General features: G+C 62.1%; 4 protein-coding genes across 4 annotated transcripts; all 4 read left to right on the top strand.

Annotated features, from left to right (window-relative positions):
• Positions 1 to 850: 850 nt before the first annotated feature.
• Positions 851 to 4819, top strand: LMXM_28_1670 (zinc finger protein kinase-like; the record flags this gene model as incomplete). The annotated part of the gene is made up of 1 exon (XM_003876960.1): positions 851 to 4819. The coding sequence occupies one exon, from the start codon at positions 851 to 853 to the stop codon at positions 4817 to 4819; it is 3969 nt and encodes a 1322-aa protein (XP_003877009.1).
• A 2266-nt stretch (positions 4820 to 7085) lies between these two features.
• On the top strand, positions 7086 to 9482 carry LMXM_28_1660 (conserved hypothetical protein; the record flags this gene model as incomplete). Its single annotated transcript, XM_003876959.1, has 1 exon — positions 7086 to 9482. One exon carries the CDS (start codon positions 7086 to 7088, stop codon positions 9480 to 9482), a length of 2397 nt encoding a protein of 798 aa, XP_003877008.1.
• Positions 9483 to 10336: 854 nt separating this feature from the next.
• On the top strand, positions 10337 to 12874 carry LMXM_28_1650 (conserved hypothetical protein; the record flags this gene model as incomplete). The annotated part of the gene is made up of 1 exon (XM_003876958.1): positions 10337 to 12874. The coding sequence occupies one exon, from the start codon at positions 10337 to 10339 to the stop codon at positions 12872 to 12874; it is 2538 nt and encodes an 845-aa protein (XP_003877007.1).
• Positions 12875 to 15462: 2588 nt separating this feature from the next.
• LMXM_28_1640 (conserved hypothetical protein) lies at positions 15463 to 19587 on the top strand (the record flags this gene model as incomplete). Its single annotated transcript, XM_003876957.1, has 1 exon — positions 15463 to 19587. One exon carries the CDS (start codon positions 15463 to 15465, stop codon positions 19585 to 19587), a length of 4125 nt encoding a protein of 1374 aa, XP_003877006.1.
• Between the last annotated feature and the right edge of the window lie 1005 nt (positions 19588 to 20592).

The raw sequence follows: 20592 nt of genomic DNA, 5'->3' as shown, positions 1-20592 counted from the left end.
TGCACTTCGTCTCCTCCGCTACTTCCCGAAGGCGTGCGCGTACATGTGGGCGACTCTCCGTGTTCTCCTGTCCGTCCCTTTATCTCTCCCTCTCTGCCTCTTCCGCTCTTACCGATCGTTCCATTCCGTGTCGTTCTACAGCGAGAAAAAACAACCGCGACAGCACAGCACAGCACGGCACGGCACTGCGCTGCACACCATTCACCGCTGATGGGAGTGCCATGCGCTCCGTCATCCAACGTTTTTCACACTTGCTTTACCCTCCCGCGTCTTCCCCGTTTTTTCGGTCTCCCTTTCGACCTCTTTTTTCTTGCGGTTCCGCTTCTCTGTCGGTCTCGGCGCTGGCGCGTCACGCGCACACCACGCATCAACAGTGCAGGGTACTGTGACGGCACCTGCGCACACCTGCACACAGACAGACAGACACATGTATATACAGCCGTCTGTGCAAGCGGGAGAACAGAGCAACACGCACGCACGCACGCACAAAGAGGAGGCACCTCGGCAGCAGTGGGCATTCGGTGCACACGCCATCACGCACATCCTTCTCCAACATCGCCCGTTCAGGGCAACCTCCTTGTTTGTTCTGGTCTGTCTCCCATAGCAGCGCTTCGTTATTTTTTTTCTTGTTGGCGCTGCTTATATACATCTCTCTTTTGTATGCTGAGTTTATCTGCCTGCCTGCCTGCCTGCCTCTCTGTCCCACCGTTCTGCCGCCGCTGAGCCTGGGCGATTCGTCTTCGTGGAGCTGCTCTCCCTCTGCCTGTATTTCTTTTTTTTTGGCGGCTCGCTAGAAACACCCGCGTGCGCGATCTTGTGCCGTTTCGAAGGCCGCTTGGCTCAGCTTGAGATGTTCTACAGTCTCTTCCGCCGCCGCTACACCGCGCGCAGCGTACCAGCAACTTCAGGTCGTCATGCAAGCGGCGAAAGCGGCACCACAGCGGCGCCGGCAGGAGCAAACGAATTGCGTAACGACAACGCAGGCCCGAGCCCCCTCACCCTGAGGGAGGCAGCGGCAACTACTGCCCCGCCGCACCCGAACGGCAGCGCTGCATCGCCTGTGGCCCACGGTGGTGATCGCCGCGTCTTTGAAGGCGAGGAGCGTCTGCTCGGGCACCTGCACGCGGCACGGCAGTACCCGCTGGACCCAGAGAAAGACGCCAATGCGCTCGTCCTGCTGGCGCAGCAGTACTCCATCACCTCCGTAGTTATCACCCACTACCGCGTCAAGGAGAGTTACGTGGAGTACGTTATCGAGTGCGTGCGCGGTCACGACGCCTGGCGCGTCTATCGGCGGTATCAGCAGTTCAAGGCGCTCGACCACGATCTTAAGCAGACCTGCAGCAGCCGGCACGGGTCAAACCACGGGGCCTACGGTGTCGTGCCGGTACTTCCGGGTAGCCACTGGATGGATGTGACGAACCAGAGCCCGGAGCTGGTCGAGCAGCGGCGCCGCTACCTAGAGATTTATCTTCAGCAGCTGCTCGTGCCGAGGAATCTCTTCTACGTGGCTCGCACCCAGCTCTACGACTTTCTGCACGATGGCGAGGTGCCCACGCAGCTGAAGCTCACTGGCATTCAGCCGCTTCTGGGGCTGATCAGCACGCGCACGGACTTTGTGAATGCCGAAGGCGACGATGAAGCGATTCTTCGCGAGCTGCAGGAGACGCAGTCCCGTCAACCGAAGCAGTGTCTCCACGCTGCTGAAAGGGTGGCGACGGTTGTGTCAGGAATCGCGGCAGATGCAGCACGCTCGCTTCCCAGGGCGAGCGGCTTTTTCCCTGCGGCCCCAACTGATTGCGCGAGTCACACAAGAGCCGCCGAGGCCTCAGGTTCTCCGGATGCCACCGGTAACGGAAAAGTGGAGGCGAGAAGCCCGGAGGCCACTGCCGCCACAACCAGGACAACATCGTCAATACCCAGCAGCGCCGTTACCTCCGCCACAAACAGGGAGTTGCCGAAGACACTCACCACAAGAGAGGTATGCACGGGCACGCAGACAGCCGGCGCGGCAGTCGTGGACGAGGCAGACGATGACGTGGAGGCAAACGGTGCAGAGGGGCGACCCAACTATGTGGTCGGCACGAACAAGGTGAGGCTGGCGAAGAAGTCTGCGCAGAGCCTCGTAGGTGGGCCTGCGTTTACGGCGGCGGATCCCATGCAGGTGAGCTTCTCGGATGAGCGGCTGCCCCCAGCGTCGGCGAACTGCGCGCAGTGCAACGCCGAGTTTACCTCCTTCTTGTACCCGCGCCGGTGCTTTTTCTGCCTGGTCCAGTTCTGCTCTGCTTGCCTGCAGCAGCTGACGGTGCTTGAGAGCGCGTTGTCGCCGGGGCGCGCATTGACGACGACCACGGGTGGCATTGACCCCGTGCGTGGCCTGGCGGAGGGCACAAAACCGCTCTCTACGCACGCAAAGGCAGCCGGCAGCACGGTTCCCGCCTGCCTTCAGTGTGCGGAGAACTACAGTCGCCGTCTCGACCGCTGTGGCACCGCTCCTGGTGGCGGCGCCTACAGAGGCATGCAGTCAACGCTCAGTACACCGGCCCAGCAAGGCCTGCCGGTGCCATCCGGTGGTCACTCGCAGTCGTCCTCTGTGGCGGGCTTATCGCCCGCCATGAGTGCGCGCAGCTGCGTTGGAGAGGAGAGCAGTCCGGTGGTAGTGCACCAGCGCGTGGCCAACCCCGCATCACCCATCCCGCACCCCGCGCTCTCGTTGCCCGGAAGCGCCTTACCCGGTCGAAGTGGCACCCCGTCACCTGTCGGCTTCCAAGACTTTCAGCTACTCACCGTCATTGGGCGGGGCACGTTTGGAAACGTGCTCAAGGTCCAGATGCGCGCAACGCACAAGGTGTACGCCATGAAGATCATGAACAAGGCGACCGTGTACCGGCGGTGCATGACATCCTACATGAAGGAGGAAAAGGCTATCCTGACAAGCCTACGCCCGAGCCCGTACATTGTGCGCTGCCACTACGCGTTCCAGACAGAGTACTACCTCATTTTTGTCCTGGACTACCTCCCTGGCGGCGAGCTGTACGACTACATCTACCCCACACTCCGCCTTTCTCCCGAGGCGGCGCGCATCTACGCGGCAGAGCTTGTCCTGGCGCTGGAGTGCTTGCACCGCCAGGATGTGGTGCACCGCGACTTGAAGCCAGAGAATGTTGTGCTGACGGCGGATGGGCACATCTGCTTGACGGACTTTGGCCTTGCCCGCCGCGCATTCTCGCGCAGCCGCCGGCGCAGCTTCGTCGGTAGCCCCGAGTACGTGGCGCCGGAGACGATCCAGGGCCAGGTGCAGACGGCTGCCGTGGATTGGTGGAGCTTTGGGGTGATGCTGTACGAAATGCTGGCTGGCAGAACCCCGTTCCACGCGCGAAACAACAATAAAGTCTACGACAACGTTCTTCACAAGGAGCTAGCACTGCCCGTGCTGCCTGCCGACGACGGCGCAGGCGCTACTGCGGCTTCGGCGTCGCAGCCGGGGGTAGCCGAGGAGGCGCCAAGGTTCAGAGGCTTTTCCCCGGAGGCGGCGTCGCTGCTGACGGGTCTGCTTGCTCGAGATCCGTCGATGCGACTGCAGGACGCGAACGCGATCAAGCGGCACCCCTTCTTCCACGGCCTCGACTGGGAGAACTTGCGGCGGCGCCGCCTGCCGGCCCCCTGCATCCCGGGCGACATGCGTGACAACGACGTACGGCACTTCAAGCGCGAATTTGTGTCGGAGTGGGCCTCAGTGCCGCCGCTTACCAACATGACGCGGGCCTCCATAGAGGCACTCACGAAATGCTTCGACAACTTCCCGCTGAGCCGCACTGCCGCGCCTGCCGGGTCCGAACTGGTGGATGACACCAGTGCCATGCCCACTTCCTCCGCAACCGCCACACCGTTGCTCGCCTCTCACTCACTGCAACAGGTGCACGGAGACATGCGCACCTCGTCGCTCTCGCTGACACTTCCGCCGCCTGTGCACGCCACTGACAATCAGAGGCTTCGTGAGCCGGTGCGCTTCTTTCATTCAATGGCCGAGGCGCAGCGGAGCTTCCACGGCACGTGGCGCGTCGTCTCTATCGAGGTGCACGCTGTGGATGACGGCCGGGTCATCTTCCCGTGGGGTGGCGATGTGTCAGGGGTTCTCGTATACACTACTGGTGGCCGCTTCAGTCTGCAGCTGACGTCGGGTGCTCGGCGTCCCGTTGGGCCGGTGCAGCGTGTGACGCAGCTGCCGAAGGAGGACTTGTGCGACACGTACTGCTCCTACGTGGCAAGCTTTGGCCGCTTCCACCTCTTCCCATCCTCGATGGATGACGGCTGTGGCATCGTGCGGCACTTCTCGGAGGGCAACCTGTGCCCGAACTTGATGCTCGCCAACACTGTTTTCCAGTACCGCATGCATACCGAGCCACTGGATCCGTTGGCCACCGAGGGAGAGCCAGAGAGCAAGGGAAGCGAGAAGAACGCCGGCACCGCCTCGTCCGGCGCCGCGGTGCCCTCGGGTCGCAGGGCGAGCACGGCAGATGCGGAGGGCGACAGCGGTGGCGGCGCCACCGGTAACCGCCGACACGTCAGCGAAGCCGGGTCTCTCGGTGGCTTAGAGGACGAGGAGGGTGAGGCGAGGAGGAGCAGTGACAAGGCTGCCATCGTTGGGGACGCCGGCCACCGACATGACAGAGACGCTGCGGCTGCCACAACGCAGTCGCCACGCTCGCCGCCGTCTCTGGAGCGCCGCGTCGTGCTACGTCTCTCGACCCGGCCACAGCGCGCACTGGAGCAGGACTTTCTCGCCTTCACTTCTCTTGCGTTTGAGAAGGTGTCGTAGCAGTGGATGTGTTCCGGTGGATGCCTGTCTGACAAGTCCCTCCTGTGAATCCGCACTGCCTTGTCTCACCGTCCTGCCTTACTTTCCTGCGGTTCGGATGTCTGGTGTTGCTTCTCTCTCTCCTGCGACCAGAATGCCTTTTTTTTCGTGCCGTCTTCTCCAACGTTCGTCCTGTGTGTCCGTGTGTGTGTGTGCTTTTCCCCTCGCGTGTCTCGCTGCCTCTCATCTGTTGTGCTGATTTGCGGGTGTGCACGCCGGTACTGGGGGAGGGGGGACGGGGGAGGGCGAGTCACGTACCAGAGGATTGGGACGCAGGGAAAGGGTACCGTTAGAGTAGCACCAAGAGACACGGACACGGACGGAGCGGCAGCTGCCCCCTCCCTCCCCCTTTGCTTTATTCCTCCGCACTTTGGACGTGGAGGAATGCGCTGCTTTCATATCCCTCCTTCGCAGTGGGTGTTCATGCGCACATCCGATGGAATCCGTCCTGCTCTCTCTATCTGTGTCGCGTGAGGCGGATCACGGCCCGCCCCTCCCTCCAAGCCGATGCGCAGTGCGGCGGTTGCGGGCGCCCATGACGCCTTCTATACCTCTCTCTCTTCCATGCCGACAGTGCCGTCATCGCTGCCTCACACGCTGCCCCCTCCCCCTCCTCCCCCTGTCTCTCCATGCCGTTTCCTTTCCCTTCTCCGACTGCGCATACGCATCCCCTTCCCTCTTCTTGGTAGTAGGGCGACCCCAGTACCGCGAAGATGAGCTCACTTGCCGTTCAAGCTGACTAGACCGCTGGCTATCGAGAGGTCTGCAGGTCCTCTTTGCGCACAACAATGAACACAGGTACTTGCTGCAGTCGTGTACAGCGCAAGCTGCCAGCGGGACTAGACGAATGGGGGAGGGGGTGGGGGAGCTCTGCAAAGCTGCCGTGGTGAAGCACGAGACAACGACGAACACAGTACGCGAGCACGTGCGAGGCGTATTGCCTGAGGGACTTCAGTTTTTTCCTCCGCTACCCTCTGTTTTGAATTTTACCCTCTCCGCACGCCCGGGGGTGGGTGGGTGGGTGGGTGGAAGAGCTGCCGTATTACGGGCACACACGGCCCACACAGAAGCGCGAACGCGCGCTCTGATAGCTTCCTGCGGCGGCCATCCCACTCAAGCACCCAGGCACGGCTGCCGCTACTCTTTGTAGAGAGGGGGGGGATGATGGGGAAAGATGTATGATTCCCATGGGGCTTGCTGAGTGGGCACCTCTTTTGTGCCTTCACACTCCACCGTCATTCGCCGCTGTCGCCTCCTCCTCCTCCTCCCCCTCCCACCCCCCTATACGCGCCCTTTTCCTCGGTGTCGGTGTCGAGCGCGTTCACGGTATGCCCAGCCTTTGACGTTTCTGTTTCCTCCCTCCGTTCTTGTCCTTCCATGCGCTGTTCCCCCCCTCCTCGCCCTGTCTCGCACACATCCGGCTGTGTTTTTGGTTTGCAGACATCGCTGCTGCTGCTGAAGAAGAAGGGAGACCACACCTCTTGCCTCCTGGGATACATGCACAGGGAACATGCGGACATGGAAAAGAAAGGCGTGCGTTGCGCGTCAGCAATGTGCGCCAAGTGGGTGCGCGCCGTCGTCGTGGACGGGGGGTTGCTCTCGTCGGGTAGTCCGCCACCACCCCGCCGTTTCAGTGTGCCTGCGGGAACAGACGTGCTGTTGTCTGAGATGCACGCATGCCAGCCTCTTCTTCCTTCATCACCGCAGCAGGCGGGTGGCTCAGGGCTCTGCCGATACTCTACCAATGAGTCCTACATCCACGCGGATGCCGCCTCTTTCAGGCGCTTGCGCTTTTGAGGGGAGGGGGAGGGAGCGGCGAGTGGCGGCGGCGGTGGTAGTGGTGGATGGAGGTGGGCTCTGTGCTCCTGAACAGAGTCACGAAACACTCCATTGTGCATGGTAGTATACAGATGGCTGCGCTGGACATGCTCGCGAAGAGCAATGCTGGTGCGCCTCATATTACAGTGACGGTTGGGACGACTTTCTCGCTACATCTCGGCACGCGCTGCACTGCCATGTGGGCAGAGTATTGGGGGAGGGGGGAGGAGGAAGAAACAGCATACCCATTTCATCAGTCGAATACTGCCTTGGGCGGTTGTTCGCCATAACGGGTGCCGTACAGGAACCAAAAAAGCAGGAAACGTGACTGACGCTTGCCACCCTCCAAACTCTCTCCCTTCCTCCCTCTCCCTCCCCCTCCCTCCCTTCCTTCCTCTCGCTAGTTACGATGCATCAACTTTCTGCCGCCGGCTCGGCGCGCGCGTGGTGTGGTGTGCGTATCATCTGGCGCTCGCATGTGGTGACGGCGTCATCCACTGCTGCAGCTGTACTGCCCGCCAGCGTCATCTTTTTCCCGCCACCATCGATGAGACCGCCGTCAGCAGTGCAGTGCGCTCTGCGCCACTGTTCCACGAAGCTGCCGTCGTCGGGGCAGCCGCAACGGCGCCCAGCCTCTTCGGCTGCCGTGTGCGATGATGATGTGGTCTTGTACGCGCCGTGGGAGGTGCGGGCGATGGTGCTGCCGCTTTTACCCACCGAATTAGTACCCACAGGGCATGGCGCTGCCACGCGAACAGGCACGAGGGAGCTCCGGAATCGGCCAGCTCAGGTGCATCAGCAACTTCCTCGCACTCTGCGGCAGTTTCTCGAACGTGAATACCGTTTGAAAAGCCGTACAGATGGCGGCCAGCCTTCAGTGGGGACACCACAGCCTGGCGAGCAGCCGGCTTTAACGCAGTACATGCTTTGCCACTTCCCTAAGGAGGTTGTGCTGCTGCCCAGCGGGCACCTGGCCCTGCGCGCGCCGTATGCCCCGGCCGGACCTTGCGAAGCGTCGACTTCTGGAGTGGGGGCTGCGCCGACAAGCACCAATATGCCGCTTGCTAGTGACGATGCCGCATTGCCCAGCACTGGCAGCACTGCCACACCTCTCGACGGCTCTCAAGCAGCAGGATCCTTTCCAGCGGACCCAGCACAGCAAGCCTCCGCCCACAACACAGCGCCACCTCCGCCGCAGCACTCGCTACGGTCGAGCACCTCAAGGCTTCCTGCTTCGCTGTGCACCGCCGCGACACATGCGGAGAGAATTGCACCTCCACCACCGCCTATGCCACCAGGCAACAGCTGGCGCCACAGCAGCGGTGGCAAAGTCGCCGCTGTGGCCGGTGGTGGGCTGATGGCGCCGCGAGCTCACTTTGGTGGTGCATGTGCTCCCAATGCGTCCCCAGGTTCTGCGGATGCAGCGCCGGCAGAGGCGGGCGAGCCAGAGTCCGGCACCCCTGTACCTCTGCGGTCGACGCTGCAGGTAATGGAGGCTCTTGTGCCGTATATCCCCACCGTTTTCGTGTCTATCGAGGCCATTGAGCCCACGTTACCGAGTGAGATACAGCGACTGTACGCGGAGACCACCTTTCGCTTTTATCTGAAGCGGTTCAGGCACTACATTGACATGCGCCATTCGCACGGCTCACTGGAGATTCGGCTGAGGCCTGATTATGACCATCCGCAGCGCGGACATGCCGACGCGCGCTTCGCGGTTGGCGGCTTCAGCGGCGTGGACGGTATGCAGAGCGGTGCGCCGCTGCTGCGCCGTCCACCGCGGAACTCAGAGGCGAATCTGATTGGCCTGGTGGCGCCGCAGGTGCCGAGGGAGTACACCCCGCTGGCGGACGTCCTGCAGGACATTGCCCCCATCATCTCACGCCACCCCGCCTTCGATCCCCGGCTCGGGGTGACTGGGCTGCTCGGCAAGTACCCCGAGTACTTCCAAATGTCCCAAGGAAAGCTGCGTGCGCGTCCGTACCGCGTCGCGCCCAACTCGCTCGACGACCGGGACGCCTCGACGTCTCCGCTGCCAAGCATCTTCACCAAGGTGTTGGCGGTCGTGACGGAGGCAGCGGCGGGGAAGAACTATGGCGTCGCGGAGGAGAAGGCGTCGGCGGCTGTGTCCACCGGCCACCTTTACAGCCTCCTCACGCAGGCAGAGAAGACGCAGGTGAAGACACAGTGCCGCTCCTTCCCGACGTTTCTGCGCATGCATGGCAAGGAGATCGTCGTTTCGGCGGATAAAATGAAGGTGTACAGGTTCTTGCCAGAGTATGAGGCGTGCGTGGACACTCTGATGGATGAGCGACTGCGGATGAACTCGCTACGGCCGGACGATCCGGTACTGAAGATCCCGAGGGAGATGGCGCCAGAGTCGAACGCGGACTGGGCCGTGCGGGCGCTGTATGATGCGCTGCCTCTCATGCAGTGCGCAGAGCTGGATGAGGTGCTCAGCTTGGTCCCACCGGCGGTCCGCGACGCCCTGCCGCGCGACTTGGCAGCCGTGCAGGCTGTTTTGGAGAGCTACCCCGAGTACTTCACTACCTGGCCCTACCCTGATGACCCCTCCGTTATTGTGGTGCAGCGCGCGAAAGTGGAGCAGCCCAACTTGGAGAAGGCCGACATCGTGCGGATGGTGCTGCCGCTGATCCCGCAAGGTGGGACGACGCTGGCGTCGCTGCGCACCCGCGTGCCGCTGGCGCTGCAGCGGTACTTCTCCCGCCACGGCACGGTGGCAACGCTCGGCGCCATGACGGATGTCTTCGCCATCTCTGGGGACCGCATTGTGAGGCTAGTGTAGCGCGTCGTGTCGGGGAAGATGAAGAAGGTTGGCGTGATGTGCAGTTGGCATGCCCCTTGCTGCGCGTGCGGCCACAGCGGGAGGGGGCCCTGTCATCGTACAGGCGCACTTCTGCAGGGCGCTTGAGGGGATGTACACGCACATACACAAGCACAAACGCACACACACACACACACACATACAGACACACACATACAGACAGCACGGCGGCGGCGGGTGTTCAAGTGGTCGAGGAGCGACTTGGGCCACGCAGTGAACGCGCCGGTGTGTTTTTCTTTTCTCTCTGTGCCCACAGAGGCTCTGATGATGCCGGCTACCCTTCACCGCTCGCGTAAAAGGCGTGTGTCTCTTCTAAGCTCAGATGTGCACCGCTTTCCGGTTATTCGATGACGAGGGACCGTCGATACGGAACGCGCACGCGGCGAGGCAGCGAGCAACGCAATGTCAGACCTATCCATAAGCGCAGATGCGTGCGTGGACACCAGTGAAGGCGATTAGCGTGCCAGGGAAAGGGGGTGTGGTGGGGATGCGAAGGGGGGCAGGCAGGCAGGCAGGAGGGAAGGGGGGGGGGCGATGAGTCGGTACGGGATCGTGGTGCGCTGCACGTGCTGCTCACCACTCCCAGCACTGTCGCCCTTGTTGCTCTCTCCTGTTTCATGTTTCAGCTCTCTCTCTATCTCTCTCTCTCTCGTGCCTCCCCTGCCCATCACACTGCGCTTTTCTTTTCCTTTTGGCACCGTCTGCCATGCATCATGGAACGATGGCACGCACAAGCGTGCGCACGCACTCGCACACATGTGCGTCATATCTTCGTCGTCGCTGTCTTTTCTCTGGAACGCACATTGAGCTCAGTTATGATTCGCAAGAAGGTACTTAGCATCGGCAACAACTCCGCGACCCTTCTCGTGCAGGACACGGAGGCTGGCGGGGCGTTACGCGTGCTGCGCCGCATGAATGTGGCAGGGTGGGCCGCCGAGGAGGTGAGCACGGCAGTTCGGATGTACGAGGAGCTGCACAAGCGCCGCCTGCGGGGCTTCGTGCCGATCCACACCGTCCTCATCCAGAGCTCCTTTCTCAGCGTCGTCGCCTCATACGCCTCGGAGGGCGATGTCACGACCTTAATAGAGGAGGAAGAGCACAGCTCGCTCGAAGAGGCCAGCGTGCTGCGGTGGCTCTGCGCGTGCGCGCTGGCGATTCGGCAGCTGCACCTGCACAATCTCTTCTTCCCAGGCCTTACAGGGGATCGTCTCTTTCTGGACCACCACACGGGTGGTACGGCAAACCTCCTCCTCGGCGTGCCGCTACCCCTCCCGGTCTACTATTCGCAGCTGCAAGAACGGAAGAAGAGCGGTGTGCGCGTAGAACTCGACTACCCACCCGAGGTTCTCGCAGCACCTGCGGCACATCCCAACGGCGGCGGCGAAGGCGCGAACCACAGCACCAGGAGTGGCAGCGGCTATCACCCCACACTGAGCGACGTGTGGTGTCTGGGTCGACTCGGCGTGGTGCTACTCACGGCAAAGGGCACAAACATTGCGCGACGCTCTGGCACCGCACGCCAGCTTCTCTCTCGCATGATGGCAGACGAGCCAGCGACGCGACCGTCAATGGAGAGCGTTGTCCAGTCACTAGTTGCCTTGGCTGGCACCATCAGCTTGGGCCAACCACCATGGCCCTCACACCCGGCCACCGCCCCCTCTACCACCTCTGCGCAAGTCGCGTCCGCAAGCTCGGCTCCTGCCATCGCGAGTAGACAGCCGCACATCGCCGCATCTGGAAGCACTGGCGGGAGTGCGGCGACTGTAGTGCAGTCGGCCACTGCCGAAAACCGTAGCGCCGGTGGAGGGGCATCCAAGGCCCAGTGCACGACAAAGGGTGCCTCCAGTCGCCCACCAAGCTCCACCACGTCCTCAACTCCGCCTGATGTGCCGTCCACTCGCGTACATAATAGTCAGCGCCACCCAGCCGAGACACCTGCTACCGTAGAACACTCGTCACCGCCACCACCGATGTCGGCACCCACCCCGCACCTCGACCACCCCGGACGTCCTACGCACGCGCCGGACGACAGCTGGTATCGCCGTGCAGGGGCGAAGTTTGAGCTGCTGCAGCGCATGAATGCGAGCCCGCCGAAGCAGCACGCCTTCATCGGAGGCGGCGAGACACCGCAAGGGACTTCACGCGGCGAGCACGGTCATCATCACCTTCGCGGGTCGACAAGCAACCTCCGCAACACGAAATCGCCCAGCCCGCGACACAACAGCCGAGGTGGCCTCATCGACCACAACACGCGCGTGCTGGACGAGATTTTTGCGGAGCAAGGTGAGCTGCTGCGGAAGGCGGGGATATGGCCCCTGTCTCCGCGGCGGCGCGTGGACGATGCCAAGCAGTTTCAAAGAGAAACGCTGCGGCAGCTGCGGCTGGAGACGGCAGCGCGCCAACAGGAGATGCGAAAGCATTTCACTGAGTGGCAGCGGCAGAACAATCAGCGGCTCACCGACGCCGACAATGTGGATGTGATCGACCAGGACGGCATTGTCATCGTCGCTCCTCGCTCCGCCCCACCACACGAGTTTCTCCCAGTTGCCACGGCTGCGCCTGCAGCTGAGAGCGAGGAGATGGGCGCTGGTGTGGAGCCCCCGAAGTCGAGGGCTCAGCTCACGGAAGACGCTCAGAGTGAAGCGTCGCCTTGCCAGACACCACTGCCCGCCTCACCGCCACCACCAAACTCGACTTCACGACCGTTAACACCGCGTGCCAAAACGCCAGCCGGCGGCAGCAACTCGGCAGCCGCGGTCAACGCGTATTCCACGCGGTACAGTGGGAACATGCCGCGACCTTCGCACACATTCTTGTCGACACAGGAGGCGTATGGCGCACGTAGCGCCGGATTCTCTGCGCTGCCGCTGCGCGGTGCCACTTCCCCACGTCTGCCATCACCGCCGCCGAACCCCGTGCAGCCGTACTCTCTTCGGAGCAACGACTCCTCTGGACATGTCACCAGCCCATCGAGCGACGGCGACGATCGCCCCATGCACAGTGCCGACGGCGGCGGCCGCTCGGTGCTGAAGAGCTCGACGGATGTTGGCACGCTCTCCGCTGTTGAGTGGACTATTGACGGCATCCGCAGCACCTTGCGTGCCCTGCTACGGAACCGCAACCTCTACGGCGAGACCATGCAGGAGGTGGCGCTGTTTATCAGTCAGCCGGAGGAGGCTCGGCTGGCGGCGCGCGCGAACGAGATTTTCATGAAGCGGCTGCGCAAGTTGCTCCGCGATGACGCGCTCTTTTTCAGCGCGGTGCCGCTCTGTGCGCAACTGGCGGCACTGGAGGGACTCGAACACACCCTGCGCGACTCCTCCAGCGGCCGCCCTTCTCGGCAGAGGTATTAGCCAGTGAGGCAGAGAGAGGGGTAGGTAGGTCATATGCGCCCAGCATCCACGGCGCAAACCGCTTTCTCTCTCTCGCTCATTCGCTCGCTCGCTTGCGCGCGCCTCCCTGTAGTTCTTGGTGTGCTGGGGTGTCATGCTGCCGCACGTAGAGGCGCGCCCTGCACACGCACCGCACCCCATATGCACACACTTACAGGCACTGGGATGCGCGTCAGCCTCTCCACCACGGATCCTTTCTCCACAGACGTTGCCGGATTTCTGCTGCCGTTCTTTCGTCAGTTCTGGGATGGTTTCCTCGTGGGCCAATTGCACGGCTGCACGGATTTCCAATTCGCTGCTGCGTGTTATGCGCGACGCCATCGCCGGTGGCTGCACTGCTTCCGCCGCGAGCGTAGCTCGTATATCGGTGCATGTATGCCTGGCTGTGTGGCTGTACCTACGGAGAAGCCGAGAGCACACCTATTCAGCGCCGATCACTCTCCACGCTTGCTCGACATCGTCCGCTGGGCGCGCAGACGCGTTTCCCTCCTCTCCACCCCGGTCTCCCCCTCCCCCTCTCTCTCACACCCACACCCACACCGGAACCAGCCATCAGCCGCTCCTGCTCGTTTTGGGTTTGCAGCCAAACGAACAAGGAGAATGTGTCTTGTATATATATATTTTTTCCATATATATATATATGTCTTTGTGTCTGTCCGTCTGTATGTCTGTCTCTCTGAGGCTCTGTCCTCCCCCCTCCCTTCCCCCTCCCCCTCCTTTTCCCGCCGTATGATGGCCTCCCGCGTCAACCGTCAGTTGTGTAGGGTGTAGGATGTGTGCGTGTCTTGTCCCTTCCCCCCTTTGCCACAACCTCCCCCCCTCCCCCCCACACACACAAAAAAAAGACGGCTGCATGGGTGCGACCTCCTCTTTCGCTTCGCTTCTCTGCGCTCGCGTGCGTTCCCACGTGTTGCTTTCCTCGTTATTATATCTTTGGTTGATTCGTTGTTCGTTGGTGGTGTCGACGCGTCGGGTATGGGCCACATGTGCATGCGCGCTTTTCGTGTAGGGAGGGGCGGGAGGTATTGGGTGGGTGGGAGCTATGCTTATCCCCATTTCTCTCTGTCTCTCCGACTACCTGCGCGCCATGTGTGGTCTCTGGTTGTCCTTTCTTCTCTCTTGTGTCTAGTGCCTCCGTCACCTCCGTCTCTCTGCCCCATCTCGCTCCTCTCTCCATCACGCCTTTCCGTTGTGTCGTTTATTAATTTCCGTCCGTGTCGGCTCCTCTCGTGACCTCCTGCTCGCACTCCATCACCCAAAGGCAGCGCGCGCTTGCGCATGGCCTGGACGTCCGACATCGACCTCGGAGGCATGCACGCACACCGGGAAGGGCCCGAGATGAAAAGAAAAAAAAATGATTACACAACGTGCAGACGAGCAACAACACAAAGGACGCTCTGCCACATCTGCACCGTGGCAGTCAACATGCGCAACTGCATAGACACTTCGGGGCTGTGTAGAAGAACGTGCAAGCTGCTCTCTTCTCCCCCTTCCCCCGAGATGCATGTGCGCACTTGGGTTGCACGTGCGCTGCGACACTAATTGCGTGCGCAGTCTCATGCGCGAGCGGGATCGTCTCCTCGCCTCTCTCACCGTTGCCGGTGCTGTGCACAGAGAACTCACATACGCGTCATACGGCGGCCGAGAGGAGAGAGGGATGGGTACGCATCGCCACCGGTTATCAATCCTTCTCCCTCCCATGTCGAGCGTTGCCTCCGTTGCCGCCTCTCCGATGTTTTTCTTCGCGGCATCCCCTTCGCCATGTCCCCCTCGTCCCTGCATGCTTCTCACCTGATGCACACCCCTCCCCCGCTTCGATCTCATGCACGCTGCACCGCGTAACTCTGAATGGGTCGCACCCGCATTCTCTTGTGCTTCACACGCATACACATACGTGCACATGCATATATATATATATATACCTGTGTGTACGTATGTGTGTGCGCGTGCATCTATATCGACGCATGTACCCCCTCCCCTCCACCCCCCACCCACCCACGGATGAGGTCACCTCAGTTGCCTTCTTGTAACGTTGGCCACCCGCCCGTCTGCACCACGACATCCCTTTCCCTCTCCTCTCCCTTTCTTCTTGTCTCTCGGGGCAGGCTCCACACACCACTCCTTCGTCTTTTGTTTCCGCTTCGGTCTTTCCCATCGGAGGCGCCTCTCTGTGTCTCTCCTGTCTGGCCCCCTTCTCCCACCCCCCGACGTGTGCGGGTGCCACCGAAGAGGGAGAGAGAAAGCGACATCAACACCAGAAAAGTGCGCGACACGGAGCTGCTGCTGGACTCGGACATACGGTCACGTGGTAATCCGTCTTTCCTTCTCCTCCATAGGAGAAAGAGTGTCGAAAGAGGCGGAGGTCGGTGCTCGCCAGTATACAGGCCACCCACACACCCCGCCCCTCGACTCAACAGTCAAGCAAAGCAGCAATTGGGGCCCAGAGGGGTCGTCGCGACGCCAACAACGCGGAAAAAGGGAAAAGCTTCGAGGCAGTTTTCGGAGGAGGGGGAGGGTGCAGTGCCAGCGCACACGCAATAGAAACGAGAATGGGAGGGGCACCGAGTAGGGAGACGCTGGTGCGACACATTGTGCGTGGCCCTCGCGTCCGGGGAAGCGCAGCACCAACCGTAGGGCACTCCACGTCTCTTGGCGCTAACAATGCCGGCGAGCCGCTGACCGACATGCCGACGGCGGCGTCGCAGCAGCCGGAGATCATTCTGATCCCCCTCATCCCCGATTACTTCCCCAGCTCGGCCTCGCCGCTCTTTCAGCAGCTGCTGCACGTGCGGCGAGAAGTGAACGTAGCGTATTACTACCGGGATGCCCGCAGCATGGCAGCGGAGCACACGGTGGTGCGAGATCAGATCGGGTCCGACAAGGATATTTACAACTGGTACATGAGTCTCAGCGAGCAGCGGCTGCTGGAGACGGACAACGAGCTGATCGCTCTGAGCCGCGCAGGGCGAGTGGTGTCACCAGTGCCATGCGCCGTTGCCTTTGTGTACGAGGCAAGCACGACCGCAACTGTCGCTGCCGCGGGTGGTGCCGTGATGTCAACCACCGACACACCATCTCTAGGTAGCAACATTGGCGGAGGTAAGAAGAAGAGCGGCAGAAACAGCAGGGTACATCGGCATGGCAAGGTCAGCGGCTCCAGTGCGTCGAACGGGTACATGACGATGGAGAACACGGTGCGGTTGCCGCACTACAACCTGCGCGTGCGCATCTTCGGCTTTGTCGGCGACACGCGCTTTTGCCCGCCATCGATGCACCACAGCCAGGCCGCCAAGTTGCCCATGTGCCTCACGATTTTTCTGTCGAAGAGCGCGGGTGGCAACCACCGCGCGCAGGTGACTCTTCTCGCGGCATACACATACATAACACAGCTGCAAGCCATCGGTATCCTGCGACCCCACGAGGAAGCGTCGCTTGTGGGCGGCGGAGTGGTGCAAGGTGCGGCGACGCGGGCGGGCGTCAAAGCAGACGCGGCGGGGAACGTAGCGGACCCTCTCGCGGCGCTGCGCCTTACGGCGACTAACGGTGCCGGCAGTGCTGCAGCCGCCTACCGCGACCCGTACCTTGACCCATACGGTGCCAATCTTCCAGCCGCGGCCGATCCGTACGCGATCGCCGACGATGACGGCAGTAATGACGTTGAGTGGAGGCGCCACTCGCCACCGCATATGACCAGCTCAGTTCCACGAGATGGGTTGAAGATACATCTTGAGGGTCTGGGCACCATGATCACCTCCGTCGCCGCGGACGTCGCCAAGGAGACAGTGCTGCGCCGCCCCATCGAAATCTTGATGCACCGCGCCGATGTTCCGGCTCTGTGCTACCTGCGTGAGCTGCGCGCGCGCATCGACCAGAGCTCCGCGTGCGCGACCCCCGCCGTCAGCGAAAAGAAGGGTAAAGCGCCCGCGCCGTTGTCGTGTGCGAAGCCGATCTCAACGGCAGCGACGATAACGTCATTGTCTCACGGCGCCAGCGGCGAGGAAGACTGCGGCGGCGACATAGGCGTGGCACCCGCGAACAGCAACGCGAGCTTACGGCAATCCTGTGCCCCGAACGAGTCGCGGATGTCGAAGACGATGGATGCTAACTCTAGCATCAGCGCCGTTGCGATGCGCCCGGGAGGTGATGCTGCTGAAGTTGGCTCTGAGTCGCTGAAGTACCAAATCCGGACGGTGGTTCGCGCGGATGAGCTGCGCGGCTCCGTGGCGGCGGATTCGATTGGCCGCATCTTGCTGTGGGCATCTCGCTTCTACACTGGACACTTCGAGCAGCTTATGGGTGGCGAGGCGGCGAAGCTGCGACAGGGGCTCGCGCAGCGGAACCTGACGGAGAGCCCGCTTGACGGCACGCTCTTGCTGACCGACGAGGAGCCTCGGCCCCCGAGGGTGACCCCGAAGCTCGGCGACGTCTGGATCCCGTCCAACGAGGCCTATGTCGAGGTGCACGATACCGAACACGAAGGGGACGGGTGGGCAAAGGTGGCGGCGGGAACGGTGCTGCGGTACGCCACGTCTGCGCCCTCGACTTCCTCGACACCGGCTCCAGGCGCCTTCTGGCGCGTCTCGCCCAACGAGTTTGCCGAAGACATCCTCTTGTCGCTCTGCCGGCAAGCGTGTCAGGCATCACGGCGGGCACTACCGACAGACTCGCATTGGCTGCTGAGCGGCAAGACTGGCGTGCCGGAGGGGCTCGGGATGGGCCTCCTAGTCTGGCGCGAGCTGTGTGCGGGGCAGGTGGTCTTTTACGGCACCACACCTGAGTTTCTCAAGAAGTGGATCCAGTCAGGGGCGGACGTGGAGCAGGCGTACCGCAACCACATCAAGCGATCGCACTCGAGCAAGGAGCCGACCTCCGCGGTAGAGACGGAGTCGGGCGGCGCGGCAGCCGCGAGGGACGATGACGCCGTGGCGGGAGGTCAGTCGTTGTCGATGTCTGTGACCGTCACAACTGCCGCCTCCAGTGGGTTACATAGCTCCTATGAGGGCAACTTCCCCTCGAACCCGTCTGTCGCGTCCGATGGGCTCGACAAGAGCGGTAGCAGCGACAGCAGACGCGACAAGGGTTCTGGAACATCCTCGATGGAGTTCTACAGCGCACACACCGGTTTTGTGTCGACTGCAGTGCAGGCGAAAGCCATCTTGTCGCCAACGGCACCCACGGCGCGTGGCAATCAAGCAGATGACAGTGCCAAGCCAAAGCGAGTCCGCACCGACGACCAGCCACGCAAACCCTCATCGTCCACGCCGCCTGTCGCGGTCGGCCATCTCGCGCAGTCACAAAACGTTTCTGGCACCCCTCGCAAAGATGCTCGACAGGGGAGGGTTGCGCCTGCTCAGCAGGGCTTGCAGCTCGCCCTTCCGGTCGGGTCCAGCACCTCCATGGCCTTGTGGACGCATTCATCGAGCACTGTAGGAACGCCAAACTCGCACACGGGGGTGAGCCTCGCGTCCGTAAGCATGGGCAGCCGCAGCAGCTCTGCCAGCCTCTCTTACCGCCAGCCGTCGCAGCGCAGGTCTCCGGCTGCTGCCGCCACGACGTGCTGGATTGGTGTCCCTGAGTCGGCCCCGGCCGGCAACGCCGATGCGCCCACTGTAAACGTGGTCGTGAGGCAGCGGCGCAGCGTGCGCACGACGCCAAGCTGCTCTGCCACCGTCGGCACCACACCTCTCCGAGCCAGTCAAATAAACGACAGCCCCCACCACTTCCACACACCACGCGACGTACCAAGCATGCCATTCGTCGGTGCACAGCCGAGCGTCGTCGGTACGGCTTCTGAGGCGTCTGCTGAGTACAGCGTGCAGGCAACGGACTCTGCGGTGATTCAACCGTGCGGATCGCCACCGGTGCGCATCCCGGGCAGGTGGGGCCCCAGCGAGGATGACTCTCACCGACAGGGTGGACACTCACCGGCGTCTGCCGAGCGAGGCCGATACCCGCGTGCCGAGGAGGAGCTGCTCCCCCACTCTTGCACGTTGAACAACGCGACGGCGCTCGTCGATGCGCGGGGACCGCCACCGCAGCGCTCCGCTGCTATGACCATAAGGGGTGGCTACGGCACCGGCAGCATTGCCAGCACTCCGCAGCAGGCAGCAACGCCAGCCAAGTGGAGCACGTCCAGCGCGGCACAGCCGTCTTCTATGCGTGGCACCTCCATTACCTTTGCAAGCGGCTCTGCGTCGTCGGCGCACGCTCGTCACGCTCCCCTGCTGCACTCCATCCGGTACACCGAGCCATGCCAGCCGGTGTCGTCGACTCGTTCATCGTCGCTGTCGACAGGGGAGCTGTTCTGGTCGAGTTGCTGCTCGAACGCTTCGCCGACGTATCGAAAGGGGTCGCTGCGTCCGCCGCCACTGGATACGGTTGGGGCCGACGTTGGCAGTATGCATGCGTTACAGCACACTCCGGTACTGCAGTTTAGTGCTGATCCAGTGCGCAGGGGCTGTGGCGACGTCTCTCCTGCGGGCAGGGCAGCTGTGGCGACAGCACTCATGACCGGCACACTGCGTCCTGGCGGCGACGCGACGATAGTGCCGTTCTCGGGCGACAGCAGCGCCGCGCACACGCCTGGGCAAGGCGATCTGGTGAACAGCGCAAAGAACTCCGTCGGCTCCGGCAAGTACCGCTGGGACTGGCGCGGCGTCTCTTGGCCGGTATAGCGACCAGGGTGGCGCATCGAGGCAGAGGAGCAGGACAACAGGACGGAGGCGGTCAAGGAGATTATAAGGGGCTGGGAGGAGGTGGGATTCGGTGCGTGTAGGGGGCTCAGGTTCACGCTCTCCTTTACCGTGACACCAGAAATGCTACAACGGTGGCTTGAACTCAGCGCTCCTCTCCTTCTCTGTGCTTCACGTGGCAATAGAGAGGGGGGGGCAAGCGAGACATCAGTGCATCTGATTCCCTGTACGCGCTGCTTTACACCTTTGTGGTGGTGGTGGTGTGGTCTCTCGTGTCTCTCCGTTTCCGTGGACATGAGAACGTCACGAGAGACGGAGGAATCAATACGCTGAGGAGGGGGAGGAGGAGTGGGGGGGGTCTTGATAAACGTGCTATGCACCATCCGCCTTTTTTCACACACATACACACACTCGCTCTCCCCCTCCCTGTGTGTGTGTGTGCTCTGTATTCCCTTGGCCACCCCGTCTCCCTCTGTGCCCTTTTTTCCCTTCAAATTCGGTTGCTGTGTTTCTTTGTGCTGCCCTGTGTGCTGCCTCCAACAACAAAAAGGCGAAACTCAGCTGCTGCCGCCGCTGCTGATGCCGCTATGGATGTGGCGGTGCTTCATTTTCCTGCGTGCTTTCTTTGTAAAATGTGGCTGCTCCTTCTCTCTGCCTCTCGCGGATAGTGTCGACTCATCTTTTCCGTCCCGTCTGTGCCGGTACACGGCTGAGCGTGCCGTTGTTTTCTACCGCATCTGCCTGTTTCCTTCATGTTCTCATCCCCTTCTTTTCCCTGTGTGTGTGTGTGTGTGGGTGTGGAGGGGGAGGTTGTGGGTGTCTTCGCCCCCCCCCCCTCCTCCTCCCCCTTCCCCCTCTCTCTCTCGCTGTTGTGCTTTCTCCTTTCGTTCCCTTTTGTTGTTTGTTTTGCTTGAGCCCCCCCCCCCTGCACCCTCTGTGCCCCTGTGCCCCTGTGCCCCCCTCTCCCACTCCCTCCCTGTATGTATG

The sequence above is a fragment of the Leishmania mexicana genome, chromosome 28 (genome assembly GCF_000234665.1).
Source record: "Leishmania mexicana MHOM/GT/2001/U1103 complete genome, chromosome 28".
Taxonomy (NCBI): domain Eukaryota; phylum Euglenozoa; class Kinetoplastea; order Trypanosomatida; family Trypanosomatidae; genus Leishmania; species Leishmania mexicana.
This window is presented reverse-complemented; position numbering and strand designations above follow the sequence as displayed.